This window comes from Dromaius novaehollandiae, chromosome 1 (assembly GCF_036370855.1).
Source record: "Dromaius novaehollandiae isolate bDroNov1 chromosome 1, bDroNov1.hap1, whole genome shotgun sequence".
NCBI lineage: Eukaryota > Metazoa > Chordata > Aves > Casuariiformes > Dromaiidae > Dromaius > Dromaius novaehollandiae.
Genome location: NC_088098.1, coordinates 39,707,779 through 39,730,982, shown reverse-complemented (window position 1 = coordinate 39,730,982; position 23,204 = coordinate 39,707,779). Strand labels below are relative to the sequence as shown.

The following is a 23,204-nucleotide window of genomic DNA, read 5'->3' as shown; positions in this document are numbered from 1 at the left end:
ATTAAAGAAGGCCAAAAGCTAGAACCTAAAATGCAAACACATTTATATTTCATGGAGACTGTTCAGATTCAACTTCTGGGACTTTACAGATTTGGTTCTGCTCAGGATGACACCAGCAAGTATTGCTACAAACAATATAGGCAAACAAATGATCTAACTGAATATCAACTTTTCAAAAAGCATGGATGATTCGTTATCAGTTTGTGAGATTGAACACAATCAAGTCCTAACAAAAAACTTATTTTGGACTGACTCTGAAACTGAATCCTGCCTGGACTAATTCACATCCAGACACTGGGCCAACTTAAAATAAGCTCAACTTAAAGTAAGTATAGCTCTGATCTATGTCATATGATCATCTGTGGATCATACAGTCAGCAGAGTAAGAGTGTTTTAAATATTTCCTGCACATCAGAAAGCCGCCAAATAGGTTATTGTATTTAACTATTAATTCCTACTGAAACAAAAATGCTTGTAGCATATTCTAACTGAGCTCTTACGTATTAAGTTTCAGGTCACCCTGGATTTATATGGACAAGTTACATAAATACATAGTAAGACGATTGTGTTAACATTTTAATTAGCCCGATCAAGAGCCTTTACATGAAAATAGATTGATTAGTACTCTTGAAATAAGCCACCTTTGTGATAACTTTCCTACCCTACTGCTGGCTTAAGCCAATTTACCTTTGCAAACCTTAACAGCATTGCCCATAACAGGGTCACCAGTTGTAACAGTATTTATATTTAGAGTTATCATCAGTATGTAAATGCAGTTCAGTGTCACAAAATCTTCACTAATGCAGTTTCAGTTCTCATGCTATTCCAGATTGGTCACATCGCCAGGCTCCTGACAACCACGGATTAGGTGCAGCAGGCTGGCAAAGCAGTAAGTGCCATCAGTGAAAACACATGCCTAATCTGTGCAAGATCCCACGGCTGTGTATGGGATTACAGGAGACAGTCAGAATATTTTTTCTGAGAAATCCAGCATGCTTCATCTTCAGATTTCATGGAGTGATTGCTGACTGCAACAGTGATCCATAAATGGATACTAAAGGAACAGGCAGAGAAGTACCATCTAATTCCCCTAATACAACAACTGCAGATACTGGAGAAAGAGAAGTGGGGAATGGACCACAGAAATTGGCCAGGTTCACACGTGCTCCCTATATAGAGTCTCGTATTGCCACTCGCAGAGGGGGATTACTGACCTGCTGGACCTCTGCTCTGATGCAGTACTGCACGTTCATTCGTATGTGCCAGCAACAGGGCACAGGGGGAGGTTGTAGGTGGAAATGATTTGCAACAGGATTCAATGATGAGTTTACTCTGTGGGTATAATTACAGCCAATTAAAAGAGCAAGGTTAGATGGCTTAGTGTGCATGAAAGTCAAGGTGCTTCAAAAAGGTGAGACTGTAAAAGACACTCTAAAATCAAGCAGATTTAGCATTCTCTCCATGAAACAAGCTAGCATTTAGCTACACCAGATGTAAGCAACTCCTGTTCAAGCAAAGATCAGGGGTAGAGTGAGAAAATACATCTGTTCTGATTATATTAGTTTCAGTATGCACCTACTTTCTGTTTTATTTCCCCCCATTTTCTAACATTTTAATTGTGCTATAATCTGGAGGTAATGCAATATTGCTGGAAAAACTTTTCTGGAATCACATTTTGGGTATTTTAATTTCTGGCAGGAGAGCAGAGGGAGGTTGTCAGGTCTTCTTCCACAAGTTTGACAATTACAAATGCAGAAGGACAGGATTTTTTTTTATCATGTAGGTTTGTAATTAACACCCTATAATGTTAGGATGTTCTATGCTACTTTATTTATCCTCCTGTCTAGTAGCCTCTCTGTTATAGTGGAAAAGATGTTGGTGTCAAGCTTTTAAATGTTACGTGAGCATAGCTGTTCCGAGCTGATTCAGCAAAAAGCACTTCTACCTAGGCATAATGTCTCACAGAAGACCCCCAAAAGGTTGAAAATTTACCTGATAGTGTTTACAGTAATTTTAAGCACATGTAAGAAGACTAGTGAGTCTTCTTCCTCCCCTCCTGCAGCAGAATTCACAATACAAACCCTCTTCCCTCTTCTACCCCAGCATCTCGAGTTACCACCCCTTCCCTTTCCCACCAGTTACAATGGAAACCACAACTTGCTGCTGCTTTGTGCACACACCACCCGCAGCAATGTAGGGACGGTAGCACACTTCCTGTAGCTCCGTTACACATCTTCCCAGTGGCTGGATTTCCCAGCTCTACCAGATAAAAGACTATGACGTTCATACCTGGTGAGTGTCCTCATTTATTGTTTCCTGGTTTTGATGGCTAAATCACCAGATTATTTTCAGCGCCCCATTTCTCAGCTCAATCTGGACTCACTCTGGGAGCAGAGGCAGTGGCTCTGACAGCTCTAGAGAAGACAAGCCATCTTGGAATTCGACAGATGCCCAGAAAACGCAAAGATGGTTTCAGACCTCCCAGAGTGACAAAGCTCCCACAAATCCTCTCATTCACAAGTGAGAGATAGAGAGAGTGGCTTAAATGCCATTCAGTAAACTTCACATTAATACAATTATTGGGGCTTCATCAGAACTACACAAGGTACTCCATATGGATGTGTGTCCATGCATGTGTGTCTATACACAGAAGCAAATAGCCATACTGTTTCTTGAGGGTCTTGCCTGTTACTGAAGTTGCAGAATGCACCATCTTCAAGACAGGCAGCAGACTACTGTCTTTGGAAGAAGGATGAGTGAGAGATCTTGGGATATTGGTCCAAAGGACCCCAAATTTGGGCAACTATTCCCTACGCTGTAGCAGGTTTCAAAGTCTCTCTGCAAGCTTGGCTTTCAGAATGCTTAGAAAAGCCAACTCTTAAACTGAAACAATTTCAATTTTATGGAAAAGTGTGATGTTTTCTAATTCATCTCAGGATGTTGTTACCTTCCAAACAAGAAACAGAAAAGTACAAGTGAATAGTAGTTTAAAACAACAGCTCACAGAGATACAAACTACTTTGGGCCCTATCTCCAGAAGGAGTCTTGGGAGACTGTCACCTTTCAGATAGGTCCCCTTATTTAACTCCCTAGTCCAATACTTCATGTTTTATTCATACCTCTTCTCAGCTTCTCACATAAAGAAGAATGGTTTCCAAAGAAACCAGCTGCTATTTGGGGAGGAGGGAAGAAGCAGCTCACTTTTAAGAGAGAGCACTGCTCAGATTTCAAAGATGGCAGGTCTTAAATGCACATTGGCCAGAGTATCCCTGTGATTTTAGGTCTATTGGGAGGATAAAGAGAATAGGTTTGTACAACCACTTCAAGATTTCAAAGGCACCAGACTGGGGGGAGCCTGCAGAGCCATACAGTCACGCAGGTGAGGAGAAGAGAAGGTCCTCTCACCGTCCACACTGTCCACTCACCTTGCTGTAATCTACGTGTTGTTGTTTCTAATGCTCCAGTTCTCCCCTTCCTCCCCACCATTCCCAGCCTCTTCCTCCTCTCTTCTTGTGTCTGTCACAACCCTCCTTGCCCTCACCAGTCCATACCCCAGCTCTAAATCTCTTCTCCCTAACAAGCCTTTATTTTGCTATTAAACAAAACACTTTTTCTTCTCTGCATTTTCTGCTTTCCTTTTCTGTTTTTTCCTTTCAATTCTTTTGAAATGGAAATAGTAGAGGGGAAATAACAAAACCACAGTTATGCTCCAGTCTCTACAGTTATACCACTTCAGTAGAGTCTATCAAAATTAAGAAAAGTTCTTTTCTGAAAAGTCTACCTCTCTGATGAAATTCAAGGCTTCACAGACATGAACGATAAACTTTCCTAAATAACATAAAGGACACAAAATTATAGGACAATCTAAGGAGAAGTATTGTAATGGGGAGTGGTTAAAAATCTTTAAATAGAAGTAAGTTCTCATCTGTAACCAGAACACAACTGGCACTTATCCACAATTCCAAAATAATCACACATTTGATAAAAATCTAGAAAGCTGACAAAATCTCAAAATTACCAAAAATGCATGGTTGGATATACTGTAAAAAAAACCCACTTCAGAGACATTGTTTATTTTCTTGTAAAGCTTGGATATGCATTTTTGCAGTTCAGCTAAATATCATGCACTTTCTTCTCTATTTTTAAATCGAGCAAGCGTTCTGGACATTCCTAGTATTTATAACGTACTCTCCCTATAGAAGATGATAAAAATACACTATCATGAAGTACACATATTTAGTGTAATCCTGCTGCTGCTATCCTGGGAAAAATGTGTTCATGACTGTATCTAACAGGTGCTTTCTAAAATGTCTGTGATACTCAATTTCTGTGTATGTATTTTAATAATATGTATGTGTTAAAACTTTTCATATTTGTATTGACTAAGCTTTCAAGGCCATATATGCAATCAGATAACTTTCATCTCTTTGTCTAAGTATTTGTAACAAAAATATGTATTTGATCAATTCCACAACTTCAGGAAATGTTCACATGACAGAACCTCTTGATTTGAGGAAGAAAAAAAACCCAGAATATTAAAGAGGGGAGGAAGCTAACTACTGCTGGGGGAAATGGGGAGATTGTCAACTGCATTTCTCCAACAGAAAATACTTCAAAGTGTGCTTCAGCCACTAGTCTTCAAGCATAAAGTACTCCAGTGTTTCATCTTTGCATATCCTCCCAGTAGAGTTTAACACCATGATTTCCTGATTCAGTGATATTCCTAACAAACACAGTTGAGGGATGGGGAGAAGAGGGTGGTGAAAATGCACACAACTCAGCGGCATGGAGTATCTGATATATCCCTGATATAGATTAAAGGCAGAGGGGTTTCAAGGAGCTGCTAGAACAAAAGTGGAAAGGGAAATTGTTGGGTTTAAGGAATTAAAAAATCCTTTTGTGTTCAGCAATCTTGGCCTACAGAAGCAACAAAGTGCATGACCCTAACCCCAACTCTAACCAAGGATGTTCCTTTACTCCTCAGTAGTTTACATGGAGACTGATATCATCATAATGAAAGTATTTTTCATGACATGATTATTACATTAACGTCTAGATGAGTTATACTCATGTGACTACGCATTAGTATGACAAGAACTTCACAAACCTAAACAAAAGGGCTAATAACTCAATGTGATTTATTTTTAATGAAGAATGTACTTCTTCCAGCACAGCAGAATAACACCCAGGACGTGTTCCTGCTGGCATTTTCTTTTATGGCAGCACACAGTCAAACACGAGCAACTCGGGAATATGCAGCTCACTCACTGCCTGGTGAGAGTGAGTAACTCTGAGCTGTTCTGCGAACAGGCGCTGTCATAAATCCTGTGGTTCTTTTAATGTTCTCAGATCTTGTCTGGATGTAAAGAACACTGCTTGTTTCAGTGCAGAATAAAGAGGTCTAATAAAAAGCCAAACCAGAATCAAATCATATCAAAAAAGTGATGTTATGGTTGCTTTCTCATCCCCTTCCATGCCTGTAACATCCTTAGGCAGGATGGATGAAGTTTCTTATCCTTTATCCTCTACTAGATCTAACACTTCCAGCAGTTCTTCCATCCTTTCCTTAGCCTCCTCTGGCTCCCTTCCCTCACATGAAACTGTTCCCTCACATGAAACTTCCCTCACTGAAACTCAAAAGGCAACTGTTACTCGTCTGTCCAGCTCTCACCCCATCTACATTTTCTTTTCCATTTCTAGACTTTTAAGAGCTGTTTAGAAGAACAGTCTGAATTCTTCTTTCTGCCAGCTCTATCCTTAACCAACTAGCCTCTCCTCTTACTCAAACTGGCTATTAATGTCATTAATAATCTCTTTTCAGCAAAACTTGGAACCAGAACTCCAACATCTTCCTCCCTGAATGTCAACCATCTTTAACACAATTGACCATATCCTTATGGAAATTCTGTCTTCTTTTCTTTCTTGATTCCCTCCATTGTTACTGCAATTACTCCTATAATATATCCTTCGATGGACGGTCATTGTTCCATTTTAATTTTTATTTGGGGATACGACACAGCTCTTTTTGGTCCTCTCATTTCTAATTTTTCTCTGTTTTTTTTATCTCAGGGTAATTACATCTTCAAACCTAAACTGAAATTCAGTTTCAATGCTGGTGAAAGAGAGGTTACTTACCCACAGCTGTTCTTCTCTTTGCTTTATCTATTTGCGTATTTACACTGTGGCTATACCGACATTCGGTGCTGCTAGCCAGGTAATTTTTTAACTCTGTGGCATTCAGGAATACACAGAGAAGCCATGGCCCTTCTGTAAGGCATTAAAAAGTTTATAAAAAGGGTTTTTTGATGTCTAAAACAAAGAGGGAGAGAGTCAAACCTCCAATCCTGAAGATCAACTTCTGTAATTTTATCCTGCATCATTTATGGCTCATGAGTATGAAATGGCTTACTTCAGACTCCAAAATGTTCAAAACTCTGAACAAATTAAAATCTGCCAGGTATTATATACCTGATGCTCAGTGCGCTCGTTTAACACTCCATTCCCCACACGTGGAAGGCCACTTCCCCACACTTGGAAGAGGATTTCATGCTGCCTTATTCACTGATATAGAAGTCGTTCCTGACACTGCCCCCATTATTTCTAGATGGTGACAAGAATACATGGATGGAAGGCCTGATTCTCCTTCCTCATTACTTTGAGCATCACACCTCTCTTCAAAGGAAAGGTCCACCTATCTAAGAAATGAGAGGACTTGTCTAAGAAAACATCTTCGGAAGGATAGCTAAGGCGTGCTTCTGGGTGATAGGCAGCATGGCCAGACAGCTAGGACAGTCTTGTACACTCCTCTGGGAATCCAGCGAAGATATGAGTTAATGGAGATCATTTAGTGATGAATCTCAGAAAACACTGCCAGTCAAGAATTGTATGGATCTACTTGAAGCTACCATCAGAAAATAGGAAATCTGAAATGTAACATGCTGAGGAGTATTGTTTCTTGCACAGATAAGCTTCTACTTAGACTCCTTCATAACAGAGTTGTGTCAGTCTTGCTTGTTTGTCCAGAACTGCCTCTGTAACAAGGTAAGAGAGAGTAGACTGGGAGAATAAGACGTATTTGCCACCAATGTGGATCTTTTTTTTACCTACACTTCTGAAACAGGAATCCCAGGAGGCTGTACTTTGCCAAACCACAAGAGCTGGATTCAGAAATGCAGAATTAACCAATAAGTCAGCCTTTGGGGACGAGGGATGGCAAAGAATGTAAAGCTATGCATTACTAAGGCAAATTCCTTCCAGGGACTGGGGGTCATTGGTACTTCAGCCATTCACTTATGAAATCCAAGGAAGAGTTGTGATTGTTGGGAGCTGGATAACATGCAGAAGCAGGCTCAGTTGTACAGAGGGCAAAATGTCCTCATGAAACTTCTCTCTTGATAACAAAATGGCTTGAGGCCACATGAAGGAATGGACAATACGGACAGTTACCAAGAACGACTGGGAGCCCTTTGATCTATTTTCTTGTCCAGATTTTGCCTTCATCAATGGGAACAGAAATCCAAGTGTGGATCTTTAATTAAGGCACCTTTAATTAAGTCTGCTCTGAGAGGTAACAGGTCTCTAAGATGAAAATGGGCTTTTGCTTTATCTGATGAAGAGATAAATTCCCATTGTGACACAAAGACAACTGCTGACCACAAGTTTGGCCAAGTCCTTCATAGCTCACCTGGCAGATGAAAGTGGGGAGGGTAGAGACATTATAGAAAGCAAAAAAAGAAACGGAAAACTCCAGGTCATTCTCCACTAAACAGAAGAAAGCAGACAAAGTGCTATGAAGACAGAATTGGAGCCAATCCAAGAGTCCTTGTAGATGCAGCTGGAACCAAAGGAAAACGGCCAAGTCCACCAAATATATCAAGATGAAGGGACAAGTTGCATGGCTTCGTATGTTTGATCTGGAGCGCATATGTTGTAAACACTGTAGTGAGCACTGGCATGACTGTCTGATGGCTCCAATGAGTTTGACCAGGCAAAAGAAGTCTCAAGGCTCACATGGCGTGAAGGAGACCAAGATGGTTATGCTTCCTAGTTTCAGAGGGTCTAGCCATGGAACCACCACACTGGTGGCCACTCTTCTCACCTGCAGTAGATTTCTTTGGCTTTGCTAAAGATATAGGGAGAATGAACAGTCCTGGTGTGACCCTTTGGGGCAGTTTGCCACTACACGCTTCCAGGTCCTGAAGAACTTATGCACTTAGATAACAGATAGCCCTGGAGCTATGGCTGTCACTCTCACTGCAGCTGGAAATAAGGCCGGGCATCCTCATGTACAGGGTTTTCAAAATCCTTGGGAGCTGTTTTTACCTTAAAATGTGGAGATAATGGATTGGCCCTCAAATATGATCAACTTTTTCAATAATTCATCTCTCAAATCCCATTAGGATAGAAGCTATGAAACTATACAGTCTTACAGCCATTCTGTAAGAGAGGAATCCTAAAATGAAATTTCAGAAGCATTGCCGGGCAGAGGGGAATTTTAAGGTGATACCAGAAGTTCTCATGCTAAGTATACACAAAAAGACAAAAGACAAAAAGATATGAATTTCCATCTGTGTTATGAGGAAGTTGTCAGAATGGAGAAGAAATTATGTTTATCCGTGTTTTTATGGTTGTACATTTGCCATGTGCAAGGGTGAGGACCTTTAGATGCTGTTTTTGCTGTGGTACCTAGAAAATTTCTCTGGCAAATAAAAGTAAATATGAATATTCACAACATGGGCAAATTCGCAATATCACAAATTCAAGTATACCATCATTAGAAAGAGAATCTCATCTCTTCCTTTGCTCCATATCTGAATACTCTCACCCAAATTAAAATCTTCTTTCTGACTAGTTGCTCATGAAAGCAAAACTCTTCATCTCCCTCCAATCCTCTCCATGCAGTGCTTCACCTAACTCCTGGGCATAGTCTTCAAGACGTCTCTCCCCAAAACAGCCACATACAAGATATAACTATGTTTTACAGATTCTTTCTTCATAATACAGCTAAGATGTGAGCATTCCTATCTATAAACACAGCAAAAATTCTCACAGGAGCTCGAATTTTAATTACTAACATTTTTTCTCTGGCTCTGCTGGGACCACTCTCCTAGACATCACGCAATGAGGTTGTTGCTCTTTTCTAAACATATGTCCATTTTCCCCTTTTTAAAGGCTACTCCATAATCAAATGCCATCTCCCCCTTGCCTACCACAGATGACAGGGAAATGAGCATCTAACTCTGCCCTGCCTGTACTGTGAGAAGCCATTCCTTCTGTTTAGATTTTTAAACACTTTTGTACTAAGGCTGTTATCTCAGGCCTTGTCCAATCTCTCATGCAGACTATTTCTTCCCAACAAAAGAGAGATTGCCTCATCATCAAAGAAACTCTCTGCATACCTGTTACCCTGTAAAGGGTAAAAGGAGTTCAATGCACTTTTTTATTCAGAATTTCAAGATCTTTCTGCAGCTTCACTGTCAGCTTTAGATTTCATTAGCCCAAATAACTATTTGCAAACTTTGTCATTTTACTATTCATCCCTTTTCCCAGATCATTTGTGAACAGAATGAATGAGTCAGTTGACAGCACAGATCCTCGGGAGATGCGAATCATAACCTCTCTTCTTGCAAACACTGACCAGTTATTCCTTGCTTTCCTTTCTTAACGAGTTGCTAACGGTGTTCATGGGGATCTCCAAAAAATAGCTTATGACTGATCATTTGTCTGTAGTTCCACCCCACACAGCAACTATTTCAAACAACTTAAAATACTGACTGTAAACCTGATAAGCCCAATGGTCCTTTTCCTTTTTAGAGTGAAATACTTTTCTTCTTTTAGAAAGAATTACATGAAAGTATATACTCTCCAAGTACTGCACTTCAGATTATTCACTTGAATAACTTCTGAAAACAAGTATGCAAGCATGCCCCTTGGAAATAGAGCAACAAGAATATCTTGTGTTCCATTTCCATCTGCACAGCAAACCTGCACAGCCGACAAAAGTAGACTCCCTCATTTCCTTTTATTTTCACTAAACTCTAACAGCAGCCAGGCCTGAAATCCGTGAAAAACCACTGACAGCCATGGGGTGACAGTCAGTGGAAGCAGAATTTAAACACAAGGAGGTTGCACAGGTGTCACTGGCCCGCAGAAGGACTGGTTTTCAAAACTCAGATTGAATTTGCAGTGAGAGCTGTTGTAAGGGACCATATTTCTACACATAGCCTAATTTTGGTGTGTAAACTGTTTCGAAGTGTAACACGCCTGTGGAAGGACTGACTTAGAGCTGCTCCAAAGCATGGAAAAAATATCTGGAATCTTTATAACCAATCTCACTAGGATATTTACAGATCTGACCTTTTCTATTCTTAGTCAAAACTCCTCAATGCTTTTAAAAACAAATCTTAACGTTTCTTAGTTTAAGCCCATCAGAACTAAGGCTGAAACATCTGCACTAGCAAAGCCAGAAGACTCTTACACAGTTCAACAGTGTGCAGACAGAAAGAGCTCACATGCAGGCCCACTTGAAAATGAAGATAGGAACGACATGTTCAGGCTTCCCAGCCTCAAACAACTTCATATAACAAAAACCCACACATTTTCATAAAAAATGCTATAGGCTTAGCATACTTGTTTTATACCAAATTATCCTGTTCTTTATAAGTATTTTTTATAGACAGCATGCTAATGCAAATATTCTCTTCCTTGCATATTGACATTCCCAGATACTGAGAGATGCTGCACAACAGTGTATAGACAGCATATAAGCACAAAACAAGCCACAGAAGGCTTTTTTGTGGGACTGCAGGAAAACACTAAGAAGCACGTCTATCCAACACATTATGAAGCAATGCCTACCAGTACAAACATGGTCTCCTTGCCTTATTTCAGCTTCAGACTTCACACAGTACTACCCTTCTTGAACTAGATTGTTCTCTGTATCACAAAAATGTTCTCTGCTTAAGTAGAGACTGATTCACTTACTTCACCTTCTTTTTGCTAAGCTACACAGTTTTTCTTAAGTCTTGTCAAATAAAGCAAAATTCCTGGCATACTTACAGCTCTTTTCTGAAACATTTCTAATTTATTAACATCTTTTTAATGGCTTTATTAACAAAATGAAGTATGGTGTTGTAGAAATGGTCTCATTAGTGCTGGATATAGTCATATTAACTTCCTACTTTTATCAGATATATTCCTACTTACCCTCTCAAAGACGGTGTCAGCTCTGCTAACTGCAGCTTTTTACTGTGAGTTCATAGTCATTTGGCAATGCGCTACAACTCTAACACCTTTTTCAAGTCACTGATTTCCAGGATGTGGTAAGCAAGACCTATATTTTTATTGAATTCAGCTCCCTCTGTTGGACTGCAGCATGCCTGTACCCTAAACTATAAAAATTACCTTTGAAGCACAGCTACATAAACTGGTAGAAAACTGTGCCAAAGATGACTGACAGAATGAAAAACAGTCTTCATCAAATACATTAGGAGTCTTTTAATGAGAAGGGTCCCTCCAGCGCTCTATTAAATACAAGAAGAACCCTACCACCAACTGCAAGTAAGGGTGCTTTTGTACACAGACGTGCACTGGTGTAAACAATTCTCATGAGAAGTAGCAAGAGCCAATCCTAAAGGAAGAAAAAACAGCTAAAAAGGCAGCATTAATTTCTTAAAGAAAAATTAGCATGAAAAACAATGCACTTTTTTTTTTACTTTATTTAATTATTTATGCAGCTGAAGGCACCATAGGCTGAATGAGGAGAGGACAGAAATGTTAGTTTTGTAAAATTCTCAAGTGACAGTTCTGCAAATGTCACCATAAAAAGATTTTCAGTCGAAGACTTTGAAGATTCTCTTGCATTTCTCTGATATCCCTAGGATGCATTAAATTTGATCTTTTGTACTCTTACTAAATGTTTGATATGATCTATTGAGAGGCAAAACATAGGAGGTCCTCTAGTACTTTTTCAATACGTTCAGGAAAAAAGAAAAAAATTCTAAATTCTTTTTCTTTGGACCACTATAGAAAAGCTTTATAACATATTATCTACCCAAGCTACTGACCTGCTTTTTCTAATGATGACAGGACATAACAGAATGGCTTATACATAAGCAGAAGAGCATTAACTTTTAGTTGTATCAAAAGGTAAATCCTTGAAAAAATACTATCTTTTAAAAGAAAAATGATTCTAAGTTTCCTTAATTGACAGAATTATGGGATAACTGATACAAGGAAAAGATAGAAATGAATGTGGTATTTTTCCCATTGAAGAGCTTGAAAGAGATGATGAAAAGAAAGCTTAAATGCCTTACTGAAAGGGATATCTGTGAGGAAAAAAAGAGAGATGCAAAGAAAAGACTCTATAAGACACTGTAGACAGACAACGTATATTGTAATACACGGAGCTTTAAATCCTTATTATCTCTATTGAAAACATTCATAAGAAATGCCAAAATCTTTTTACTGCAGTAGATTTACCCAGGAGATAAGCAAATCTCTCCAAAGTTTCATTCAGCTAAAGTTTCTGAAATTTGAATATGAAATAATTTATTCCCCAGTAAATCTCAGGTTCTCAAGTTCTATGTGTGAAATCATATGTATAAGCGTAATGACAGCCAGGAGGATCCTGGTAAAGCTAACAATGCAGAAACTGGATGCTGCCGGGGTTTACAGGTTTTAATTTTTATGAACTAAGACCTATGGAGCCAGTTCAACTTGTCTACAAGTTTCTTCTGTATCACTGCCAACATGAGCATGAAGTGCAAGACATTGCAACAGACCTAGCTGAAAGAAAACTGAAAGAGAAGCATTTAAAACATGTTTAAAATAAATACTGCAAGATGTTTAGGAATTACAAAAATGGCTAAATTGAGATGCCTTAAAAATCACTTGAGTATGATGAAGCCAATGACCAGAAGAAAACCAAATGGTGAGTGGAACAGAACTTGGAAATATTGGTAGTGATTAATTATGAATTGATATTGATATCATCTACAGAGGATATCACGTATTCCCAGCAGCAGACAACATATGTCAGCGTTCTCTAACTTCTCTTAAGCTATCACGAAGTCTTAGATATTACTTCCTGGGAAGAGTATCAAATGGCAGATGCATATAGAAAACTTTTCTCCTTAATTACAAGTTATGAGAGTAAGGATCACCAAAACATATGTGAAAGGAAACAGAGGTGGGAATTCTTGAGGTTTATAAAATAGGAAGGTTAAAATGAAGGCACTGAATTAATCATGACATGTAATTTCTACCCTGAATCTTGGATTATAGACTCAAAATGATGTTAAGAGGTTGGCACACAGATAGTTACTCAGGATGTGGGTTTTTTGTTACACAGAAATTGATTTAGGTGAAGCAAAGAGAGAAAAAGGGCTTTGAATTTAATAAATTGCATCTTTTGTCTAACTTCGAAAGTGTTTCTAAGTAGAAGGCTTGTCTATGAGAAGAATGGGAAATGCTTCCATTTCTCCTTGGTTTTAAAAGATTTCAGGTAAGCAACTTTACCTTATCTGCCATTTCTAGAGCTGTTAAGGGAAGATCTGAAATGCAAAATACTAAATACTTTCTGGATTCAAAAGAGCAGACTGACAGGATGAACTCTGTTTTGGGTCAGGAATTCCTAGTGCTGATAACAGAACGAGGCAAAAAAATAGGGTGGATTGTATTTTAAAGAACTTTCTGGGGCTTTCTCTCATTAATTCTCCAGTTATTGTGGTTGTATTAAAGAGACTCCTATGTAGGATGTTAGCTATCAGGCAAAACAGAAATCAAGATGTACTAACACGCATACTGCAGAAGCACCATGATCAGCGCTGACTGGATGGCTGATGTTCTGACAAATCCTGATGAGGCATATGGTCATGTATTGGCCCATGTAAACAACCATAATAACCAACATTATTATGACAGGTATCTTAATACTGTTATTTTTTTTTATTTCCTGGAAAAGTAAACTAGCTTTGACCGCTGTTACATTTTTTTCGGCATATTACAAATACCCGAGAAGCCACTGCTATAGGCAGTTTGAGAGAACTGGTCTACCAAGTGGCCTAACAAAACTCAGCATTGCTCAGGAAAACTAGCTGAAAACATGGTAAGATGTTACTTTCACCTAGGCCACGCCAGTGCACAATCCAAAGGAGACAAAGGGAAAGCAGACTCATACCGGAGGTCTCTGAGATGCTTTGAAAGGAAAGCTGGCAAGTTTGAACGACTGTGAATTCAGTATGTTTTAAATTTCCTAGCTCAGTCGAAAAAATCAGCAGTATAAAATTGGTATGTCAGAAAGGAGGGAAATAATCTGATCAGACTTAGAGATAATACAGTAAAGACACTGAATCAAAGAACGACGAAAAAGTATATTCTATTTCTATCAAGTGGCTAAGCCTCACTTAGCACTGTCCAAACACTGATGTTTGCCAGTGTACGGGAATATTCGAAGCAGCACGTCTGAGAACTCGAGCATCTCAGACATCTTCTCTGGTCTGGCTGAGCTACAAGAAGTGTTTGCAGGAGCAAGAGCGGTAGAAGGACACAAAGAGATTCGCGTGGGTACTGCTGCAGCACAGTAGTGCATTGACCAGGCTGCCCCATAACTGCAGTGGAGAGCAGAGAGGAAATCCAGAATCCCTATGCCACATGAAGATTCACCCATTGACAGGAAGCATACACAAATTCTGTTGTTTTGGAGAAGCACAAAATCGCCAGAGCAAACAATCCTGTTGGCAGCTGAGTTCTGCCTCATAGAAATGAAGTTAGAAAGACATCAAAGAGTGGCTAGTCCCTAAGCAATCCTAGATGGTCGCTAAGCAGTTACATAACCTTGGGAAACTGTATCACTTTTCTGTGCTTTTGACTCTTCTTGCTTAACTTGTCTATCTGGAATGGCAGGTTTGTAAGTCGATGATTATCTCTTGATCTGTGTGTGAAATATTAGTTCCACATTGGAGTTCACAAAGTTCTCAGCTGTGGCCACTAAGTTTTGCTGTAATATGAATAATTAAAATAATAACTATTATTAAGGAAATCACATATATTCTTACTATGCACTAAGCCCCAAAACCAGAAAAGAAACTCATTCTAAACCTCGATTATTTCTTAAAAGAACAGAAAAACCTAATTATTCATTTAATTGGTACTTCATATCTTTCCTTTCACTTTTCACAGCTTTGAAGAAAAAAGCTGCAAATACCTTTCCTCTTTAAAAAATTCACTGAATAAATGCAAAATTTTTTCTAATCTCCATTTCCATTTTCAAGCCCAGCTTCATCAATTTGCTACTACGCAACTTATCCAAATCACTATACTCCAAAAACCTGGCCAGCAACAAAATTGTGCACCTTATTCACATACTACTTGGATGTGCACAGACAGGCAAAGCCCTCACAGTGAGCACGACTGTAACAGAAAATGATTCAGTAAATGTGTGGTGATGTTACTGAGGCTCAGATTTTATATTTGCCAGTTCCACAGCCTTCTAATGAGGTTTTATCTTATTAATGTAGTTTACTAACCATAAAGACAGTAAAAGATTAATAAGCATGCATATGTATCACAGTCACATAATACTAGTTGCCTGAGAGTATTATAATATCTAAGTAGCTATAATCAGAGAGCTATATGCCTAAAGTGCTACTTCTGAAAATACTGGAATCACTGCATCTGACTGGACTTTACAGTGGACAATCCAAAAGGCTATTTATATTCAAAAAACAATTTGGCAAGTCCTGTTCATCAAGCCAGTTCTCCAGACACAAAGACTCCACTTAAATTTTTTTTCCTGGATTTACTGCCCTTAGAAATGAAGTTAAATAAAATTATCTGGATAAGCAGGAGAAGAACAGGTCTGCTAAAGCAGTCCTGGGTTAATTAGAGCTCATGAAGTTTTGCTGCTGGTTACCTCAAGACCCCAAGTTAGCACAAAAACAAACACTAAGCATATGTGGGGGGACAAAAGTACCAAGAAACTATACGAGAGTTACAACTTTATGGTAAACCTGGGATACAGTATTCACAGTTTAAATAAATCATTATTGAAAAGCATTTCAGGAAAGTGCAGAGATGCCAACACAGATTAAAAATATATTTCATTCTTACCATTTGAGACTGGCTCCGGGGGCAGCCATTGATATCTTCAACCTTTTCATTTGCTAAAGAAAAAGAGTGAGGTGAGAAAGCAGGAGTAAACAACGAGGTGTAACTGTCCCCCCCCCCCCCCCCCGTCCCCAAAAGAAAAAGAGCAGAAAAGATGAAGCAGTAAAGTGCACAGGGTTTTGTTGACACAGCTCCTCTCTAAGCAAAGCTCAGTCGTACAGTAACAACACTCTTGTTAGCAGCAGTTGCTTCCACATGCCAAATCATGCAAAGGGGGAAGTGCGAAGGAGGTCGCTGCTAATTCTTCAGCCCCTGCAAAATAACTGCTGACATGAAATCTTCCACAATTGTCTTTGCAGGGTCAGGATACAGTTTCAAGGCATCCCAGAAAGTATGAGCCACTCCAGCTAACAAAATGCACACATGGGAGACATATGGTTTAATGGAGCATTCATTTCTGACAATTCAAAGTGTGTAAGATACAGTTCTGGCCATTTAAAGTATGGTTAAACAGCCACTTCCAAACATGCTCGCATAAACATATTTTTTAATTAAGACAAGGATGAACCACACAAATATCAGAGACATATGGACCCAGTCAAATTGCATTATTCAGGGTTTATCTTATTGTTAAATGCATTCAGCTTGAATTAGATATTCCCCCATGCAAGGAGTCGGCTCGCACTGCTTCTCTAAGTGCTGCTCTTACCGATGATCTGGATGATTTCTGCTAGCAGGACTCCATCTGCAATGTCCTGTTGCAAATCCTTGATCAACCGTTTGTGGCCAGATTTTGCTAGGTAGTGGTTAGCCCAGTCCGTGTAAATCTGCAGAGCCGAGGGGGAGGGCAAGAGGCAGAGAGGGAAGAGAGAGAGAAGACAATAAAAATTCTTAAAACAAATGTTGGCTTACACACAAGCACTATTCTGGATCACATTCCGATTTAAGAAGTCAGCACCAAAGGAAACAATTTTAACGTTATTTATTTTTTTTAAGCAGCCAGGCCCCTCCCCCCACCATTTTCTGTTTTATTTTAACTTCAAATGATTCAGTCTGTTTCATGAGGGTTCAAACTTGCTGTGACCAAGCAAAATTCCCCTTATGAGTGTAAAGGAAACTCCTGTCGTAAATCAGTCACATCTACCACAGTTCTACCACCTCCCACCGTGTTTCTACCTATCTGCGCGCCTCGCGCTGCGGAGGCTGCTCAGGAGCAAGCCAGCGCAGGACCGCATGTTCAGGGCCGAGCTCATGGCTTTGTCGCTCAGGACGCCGCAGGTGACCGGGCTTCTGCTGCACCTTCTGCAATAATCCTGATTTTCTGGCTGTGCAGAGACAGCCCCGTTGCTCCATCGCCTCTACTTGGGCCTGCTCCAGCAAATGGGCAGTAGTGCTACCGCGGGACTTGAAGCGTGTACGCTGGAAATACGCTGTGCCCTTTCTCCATGGAAAGAGGAGGGGGACGGGTGAGACCGAGCAGCACAAAATAACGTAGCGACCAGGAGCACAAAAATGGCACTTCTCAACGAGAGGTTAGGAAGCGCCAGCAGAAACACATCCACCCAAATGGGGGGTGGCAAGGGAGAGAGGGCGAGGTTGAAAGCCATTCAGGAGGAAAGCACGCACGCATATATACATATATATATATATATATATATATATATGTATACACACACAAAGACAGCATTCAGTAATACGCACGGTGTATACAAAAGGGACCAGATTCACTTAAAGTGAGACAAGGAGGAAACGACACCTGCGTGGAGCAGCACCGCAGTTCAAAGCAACGCTGCATCCCAGGGGACCTTCCCTCAGCTCCCTGCTGAGGGCGGCCGCTGAAACTGCGAGGGCGAGTTGCCCGTGGGTGCTGCACAGCACTCGCCTACGCGCTGCCCCTCGCGGCAAGCGCTGCCTGCCTGCAGCCGTGTGCCCGCGGCCTCCCTCGCCACCCCAGAGCAAAGGACTGGGACGCACTCGCCCGCTGCCAGCGCATGCTACTGGTGAGACGCATCATGTGTACATGAGGGCATCGCTGTGTAAGTAAATACATTATCTCAGGTCCTTTCTCTGCTGAGATTTGAAATGTCACAATTGCACCTCTTCCATAAAAACAGTATGAGCTCACTTTACAAACATCCTTTTATTTAACCTCCCAGGCCCTTGGGATGAAGGGGTCACAATCCCATTTAGTGAACAGAAAAACGGAGGCCTAAGTGATTAACTACGTGCTTAGTTCACCAAGGAAATCTGTGGCAGAGCCAGGAGGAGAAGCCAGCTACGTTCCCACCCCAGAGTCTGGCCCAGGACACAACGTCCGCTTTCCACCCAGCAGAAGTATCACTGCTCAGCCCACGCTCAGGTGCTAAGGACTCTTTCAGTGGAAGCTGTCTGAGTATTTTTGTCCAAAGTTTCCCCCTCTTTGCTAAAAGAGATAGGCAACCGTAACTTGTTTGATTTATCCTCTTTCTCCCCAAACTCCTGCAGATAAATTAACACCTAGTTTGCCAGTTTTCTTGACAGCATTTAGAACTTAAATAATTCTGTAACATTAAATTGTGGAAGTGGACTCAGCTCTCCCATATCCAAAGGATGCTACTCTTAGATGGGGCCCTAAATTTCCCTGCTGCACCCAGAAGTTTGCTTCAGTCACCTCTGTTTTCATGGACTGGAATTCTTTTCTCAGTATTACAGGTGAGGGACATGAAAGGCTTTGTGACAATGCTTCTTAAGCCAACTGTAGCTAAGAAAGTGTTTCTTCAACAAATATAAACATAGATATATAATGAATGCTAATGCAAAGTCTCCAAAGATTGTATTTATATATATTTAGAACAATACGAATTCATGGTGATAAAAGATGCATACCACACCCATAGCATCATGTATTTGCTGCTGCTAGTATTTCAACTTCAGTCATTCCTCTAAAATAATGCCTCAGAAATATTCTCTGAGCTACTGTCATAGGCTGGACTATTTTCTGCACTCCTATGAAACTGACCCGCTGTGGCATACAGAATTTAATACCCACTAATATTATTTTGGGTTAGTTTCATATTACAAATAAAAATACTTTACCGAGCATTTCCTTTTTCATCTGTCATAACCACACATAATCTGGTGTACCAATCCTAATTTTGACTACAATTCAAACTATCCTCTCACTGAGCTGCCACTGAAATTTCTTTCTAGCAGCTGTTTTGCAAGTATCTTTGCAAGAATCTAATACTCAAAGAATGGGCTTCCCCCCACCCTCCTTCATAATTGTCTTTTTTCATAAATCTAAAACTAATAATTACAAAGCATGTAAACACCAGCGCTGAAAACTAATTGCCAAAGATACGGACGCCGTGTAAACAAAGGTCAACAATTCACTTTATCCTTGTGGCCGGAAACTTTACTTGATGACCTATATTTTGATAGTCATGCAATGGTTGACAAAATTATCTGAATGAGACAATGGTCCCAGAGGAATTTTTCCCTTCAAAAGTATTTTCAAAATCAAAAGCTGAAGAGTTGTTGATACAGACAGTACACCAAGCCGATATCCAGTTGGCAGTGGAATGTACAATTTAATTTCCTCTCTTTCCGTAGGGATCACCACTTGCTTCCTTTTCCCCCTTCCCCATTCGAATGCCCTCCTCAGTCATCTCATTCTTCCAGGGATCCAGCTGCTCACAAGTCAGTTGCAAAACATGAGAAGCATGTAGACACAGACATGAAATTATAAGAATGAGCACATGCCACTGTGTTCTTTTTACATGAAATTCTCCAACGCAAATATCACATGAAACAGAGAACCCTCACAGTTTATAAATATCAATGTAATTATGAATCCTTTTGAAATTTTATCTTGAATTCCTCAGGACAGACACACAGAGATAGACCTCACACTGTACATCTTCACTGAGAGCATGTGGTTTGCAAAGCTTGGCCAAGTCGTGCAGAAGCAGAAGATAAAAATCAGTAACTTCATACAGCAGCCTGCTGGCTGCTCCCACTTTATTAGGTGCTGAGCACCTTTGAGGAGGAGCTGTGCATGCTCCCCTTCTTTTCTGAACTAACAACAACCCATTTTGCCTTGCACTAATTGTTCAGCTATGTTTCCCAAAAATACTCCTATCTCAGATTTTTTTACTATGAGTGCTTTTTCAGAGAAGCACACACACATGTAGTCAGCCGTTGCGACACTTCCTCCCCGAGCTGTTGATCACCCCAGTAACCCGGCTTTATAGCTACCCGCTGGAATGGGCTGCTGACTTACTCATTTCCTCTCCAAGCTTCCTCTCCTACCACCGCTCTTTGCAGACACGTCTTGCTGGGGAGCATTCAGCTTCAGCGTTAGGCTCCAACGGCTAACGACATACATGAGAGCCTCTGTTATCTGTGACACAGAGGACTAGTCTCAACAACGTGATAACGGCCTAGGAGTGACTCTGCATTTGTGTGGTCTGAGCCGTGTCCCAGCATCTGCGATGATTTAACCAGTTGCCACGTGAAGCAGAATTTGACGGGGCAACGTGAGCTCGGGCACATCCTGCTCATGTTAACAACGGTTTCCCCTAGCATTCCTCAGCCGCTTGTCATGCTGACCTTCCAGGGAGCAGAGGAAATTAATCTCGATACCCACACACAGTTATGGACTTCACCTCGATACTTCACCCATCGCTAGGAGGAACACAGAGGAGCAACTTGGCAGGATCAGTAATGAAACGACGCGCTTCACAAAACGCCTGTTTAACACAGTGAGAAAAGGGAGGATCTCACAGGTTACTGCCTTTCTTAGAAGCCGCTTTACTCATAAATCATTTAATTATGCATCAGGCAGTACTATAATGCATCCTCTTTGAAACTACTACACAAATGTTACCCCCCGCAATCAGTGTCAAGTGAGAAATGTCAAATGGATTTCACAAGTACAGTCAGCCAAAATGCAGTAATAATGCATGACACTTCGTTAGCATCCCCCATGAAATTAGCTCAACATGCTTTCCAGAAACAAATGAAATCACCCTTATTGTGTAAGTATCCTTACATTTTCTGTAAGATGTGGGGAAACCAAGGTATAAAGGGCTTCTTGGTTGATTTTTTTGTTCTGTGTTTTTTGTGTGCCTCACTCAAGGGAAAACAGAGCTGGGAATACAACCCAGATATTCTAAGTCGCATTCATTTCTTCTATACACTTATTTATCAGGCAGTTTTATAAATAGGCATGGTGGGAAAATGCATATTCCAAGAATCGGGATCCATCTGCATATTTTTGTTTATTTTTTTGGTATGGAATATAGAGTTTCAGATCTGAAAATGGTCTCCTAGCTGTTGCTGCTGAGAAGACAGCTTTCCATACTTAGTGTACTCCACTGTCACTCAGTTACGTGCCAACGCTGCTGCTTAGGGAAAACAACAGTTGCAGCCAACCGAGTTATGCCAAGGCCTTGTGACAAATTTCCATGCCATTTAGGAGGCTGGATCGCATAAATTAGTCCACTATTTGACAAAGTTTCATTCCTAGATATCTGAGAATCAACAGATAGTATCCACTTCTCATCAGCTGTCCTTTAAAATGCCCTCTAGAAGACAAGTGTATCCTCATTAATAGTTAGCATAAAAGAACTAAAATGCCATCTCTCAGCGCTCATACTTGTGCTCTCTTCTGCACATGATACCACCCTGGTACCTTTGGGGCAGCAGAGGCTTTTAAGAGCTCTGTCTTCAGACAGGAATCACTGGACAGCAGCAAACTCCACCCTATCTTGTTGCAAACAAGAGTTGGAGAAAGGAAGGAATAGTCATCTTTAAAAAAAAATTGTTGCTAGATGCTGCAGTATACCTGGGTTGCATTTGATTCACAGCAATATACAATAGTACCTTTTAGCACAGCAAGAGCCTTTCTTCTGTTCTGTGTTTGGATTATCTCAGTCTTTTAGTATTATTAGTCTCAGTAAATTTGGTAAGCCTTTTTTTTTTCCTTTTAAAATAATTTCTGAATAAAGGAAAACTATTAAAAAGCCTCAACACAAGAATTTTAACAGTCAGCCAAAGTGGAAACATGGCACTGTTAACTAAATAAAAGGGTTGCATTACTTAATAGTGTAAAATATTTATTCTGCATAAAATATTGTCCTTGGAGACAATCTATAGATTGACGGTACTGTGGGCTTTTCACCCATAGACACTCATTCAAATCATGCTTGTATGAGAAGAGATCAATGGATTTTTTCTACTGTTCTCCAGTGTGCTCCAAATTGGGCTGTAAAGTCTGTATATCTATTTCCTGGGCTGCCTTCCAGTGTGTGGCCTAAACTGGATGTCGAATACCCAACCAGGCCTTGGGATGCAAAAGAATAATTTATTAATCTCAGTCCTCCTCGTACCAAGGAAAAGCGCTAGCTTAGGAAACAAGGATACACCTTTAGGCTGCCGTAAACGGCAGAATATGCCACTTATACGAGGATTTAGCTTACCACAGAAAACACACTTTCCAACTCCTGCTTGCTACAAGATGAAGGGGTGGAGAAAAAGCTCTTTGTAACATAAAGCAAATTGCATAGGAAGGAAAAATATTTATACAACTAAAAATATATGGCCAGACAATGAAACTAGAATGATTTAATTTATAGGCAAAATGGAAGCCAATGCATTTCATTTAACAAAATGAAATGAGTATTAAATGACATTCCACAAACCCCATTTCTGAATCCCATGGAGCAAATGAGAACAATTACAAGTCAAGGAATAGAAACCATCTAAACGATACATACAAATTAAATGCAATGTCAGACTCCTTACAGTACAATTCTATTTTGTAAATAGCAGCATGCATCCATCAACACTACTCAGCAATTTTCAGATAAAAATACAATTAAATTAAATAAAAGTTCACTAATCCCAGCTAAGAAATTGAATAGAAACAATATGCTGTTCAACAATCACTGGCAATCTTTAGACGATTTATCCAACTTTTCAGGGGCCGTTTTTTATTTCCAAGTTTCACTTGCAGCTTGTGATCTGATCATCCAAATAACATTTGTACTGACTTACTGTTTTCTCTTTCCTCACATGCCTTACCAAATCCCAACCAAGAATTAATTTAACACATG

At 40.1% G+C, this 23,204-nt stretch overlaps 1 protein-coding gene across 12 annotated transcripts in view; it reads right to left on the bottom strand.

Annotated features, from left to right (window-relative positions):
* Window positions 1–23,204, bottom strand: part of NAV3 (neuron navigator 3) — a 558,174-nt gene that overhangs the window by 178,880 nt on the left and 356,090 nt on the right. For 9 of the 12 annotated variants that reach the window (XM_064509436.1, XM_026100313.2, XM_026100316.2 and 6 more), the window contains 2 exons: window positions 16,817–16,934; window positions 16,111–16,163 (listed from right to left, as the gene is read on the bottom strand). In XM_064509436.1, the coding sequence (XP_064365506.1) occupies window positions 16,111–16,163; window positions 16,817–16,934 (171 nt within the window). Of the gene's footprint in view, window positions 1–11,205; window positions 11,216–16,110; window positions 16,164–16,280; window positions 16,461–16,816; window positions 16,935–23,204 lie in introns of those variants that run through there. The other 3 variants (XM_064509440.1, XM_064509447.1, XM_064509452.1) reach the window with 3 other exon arrangements.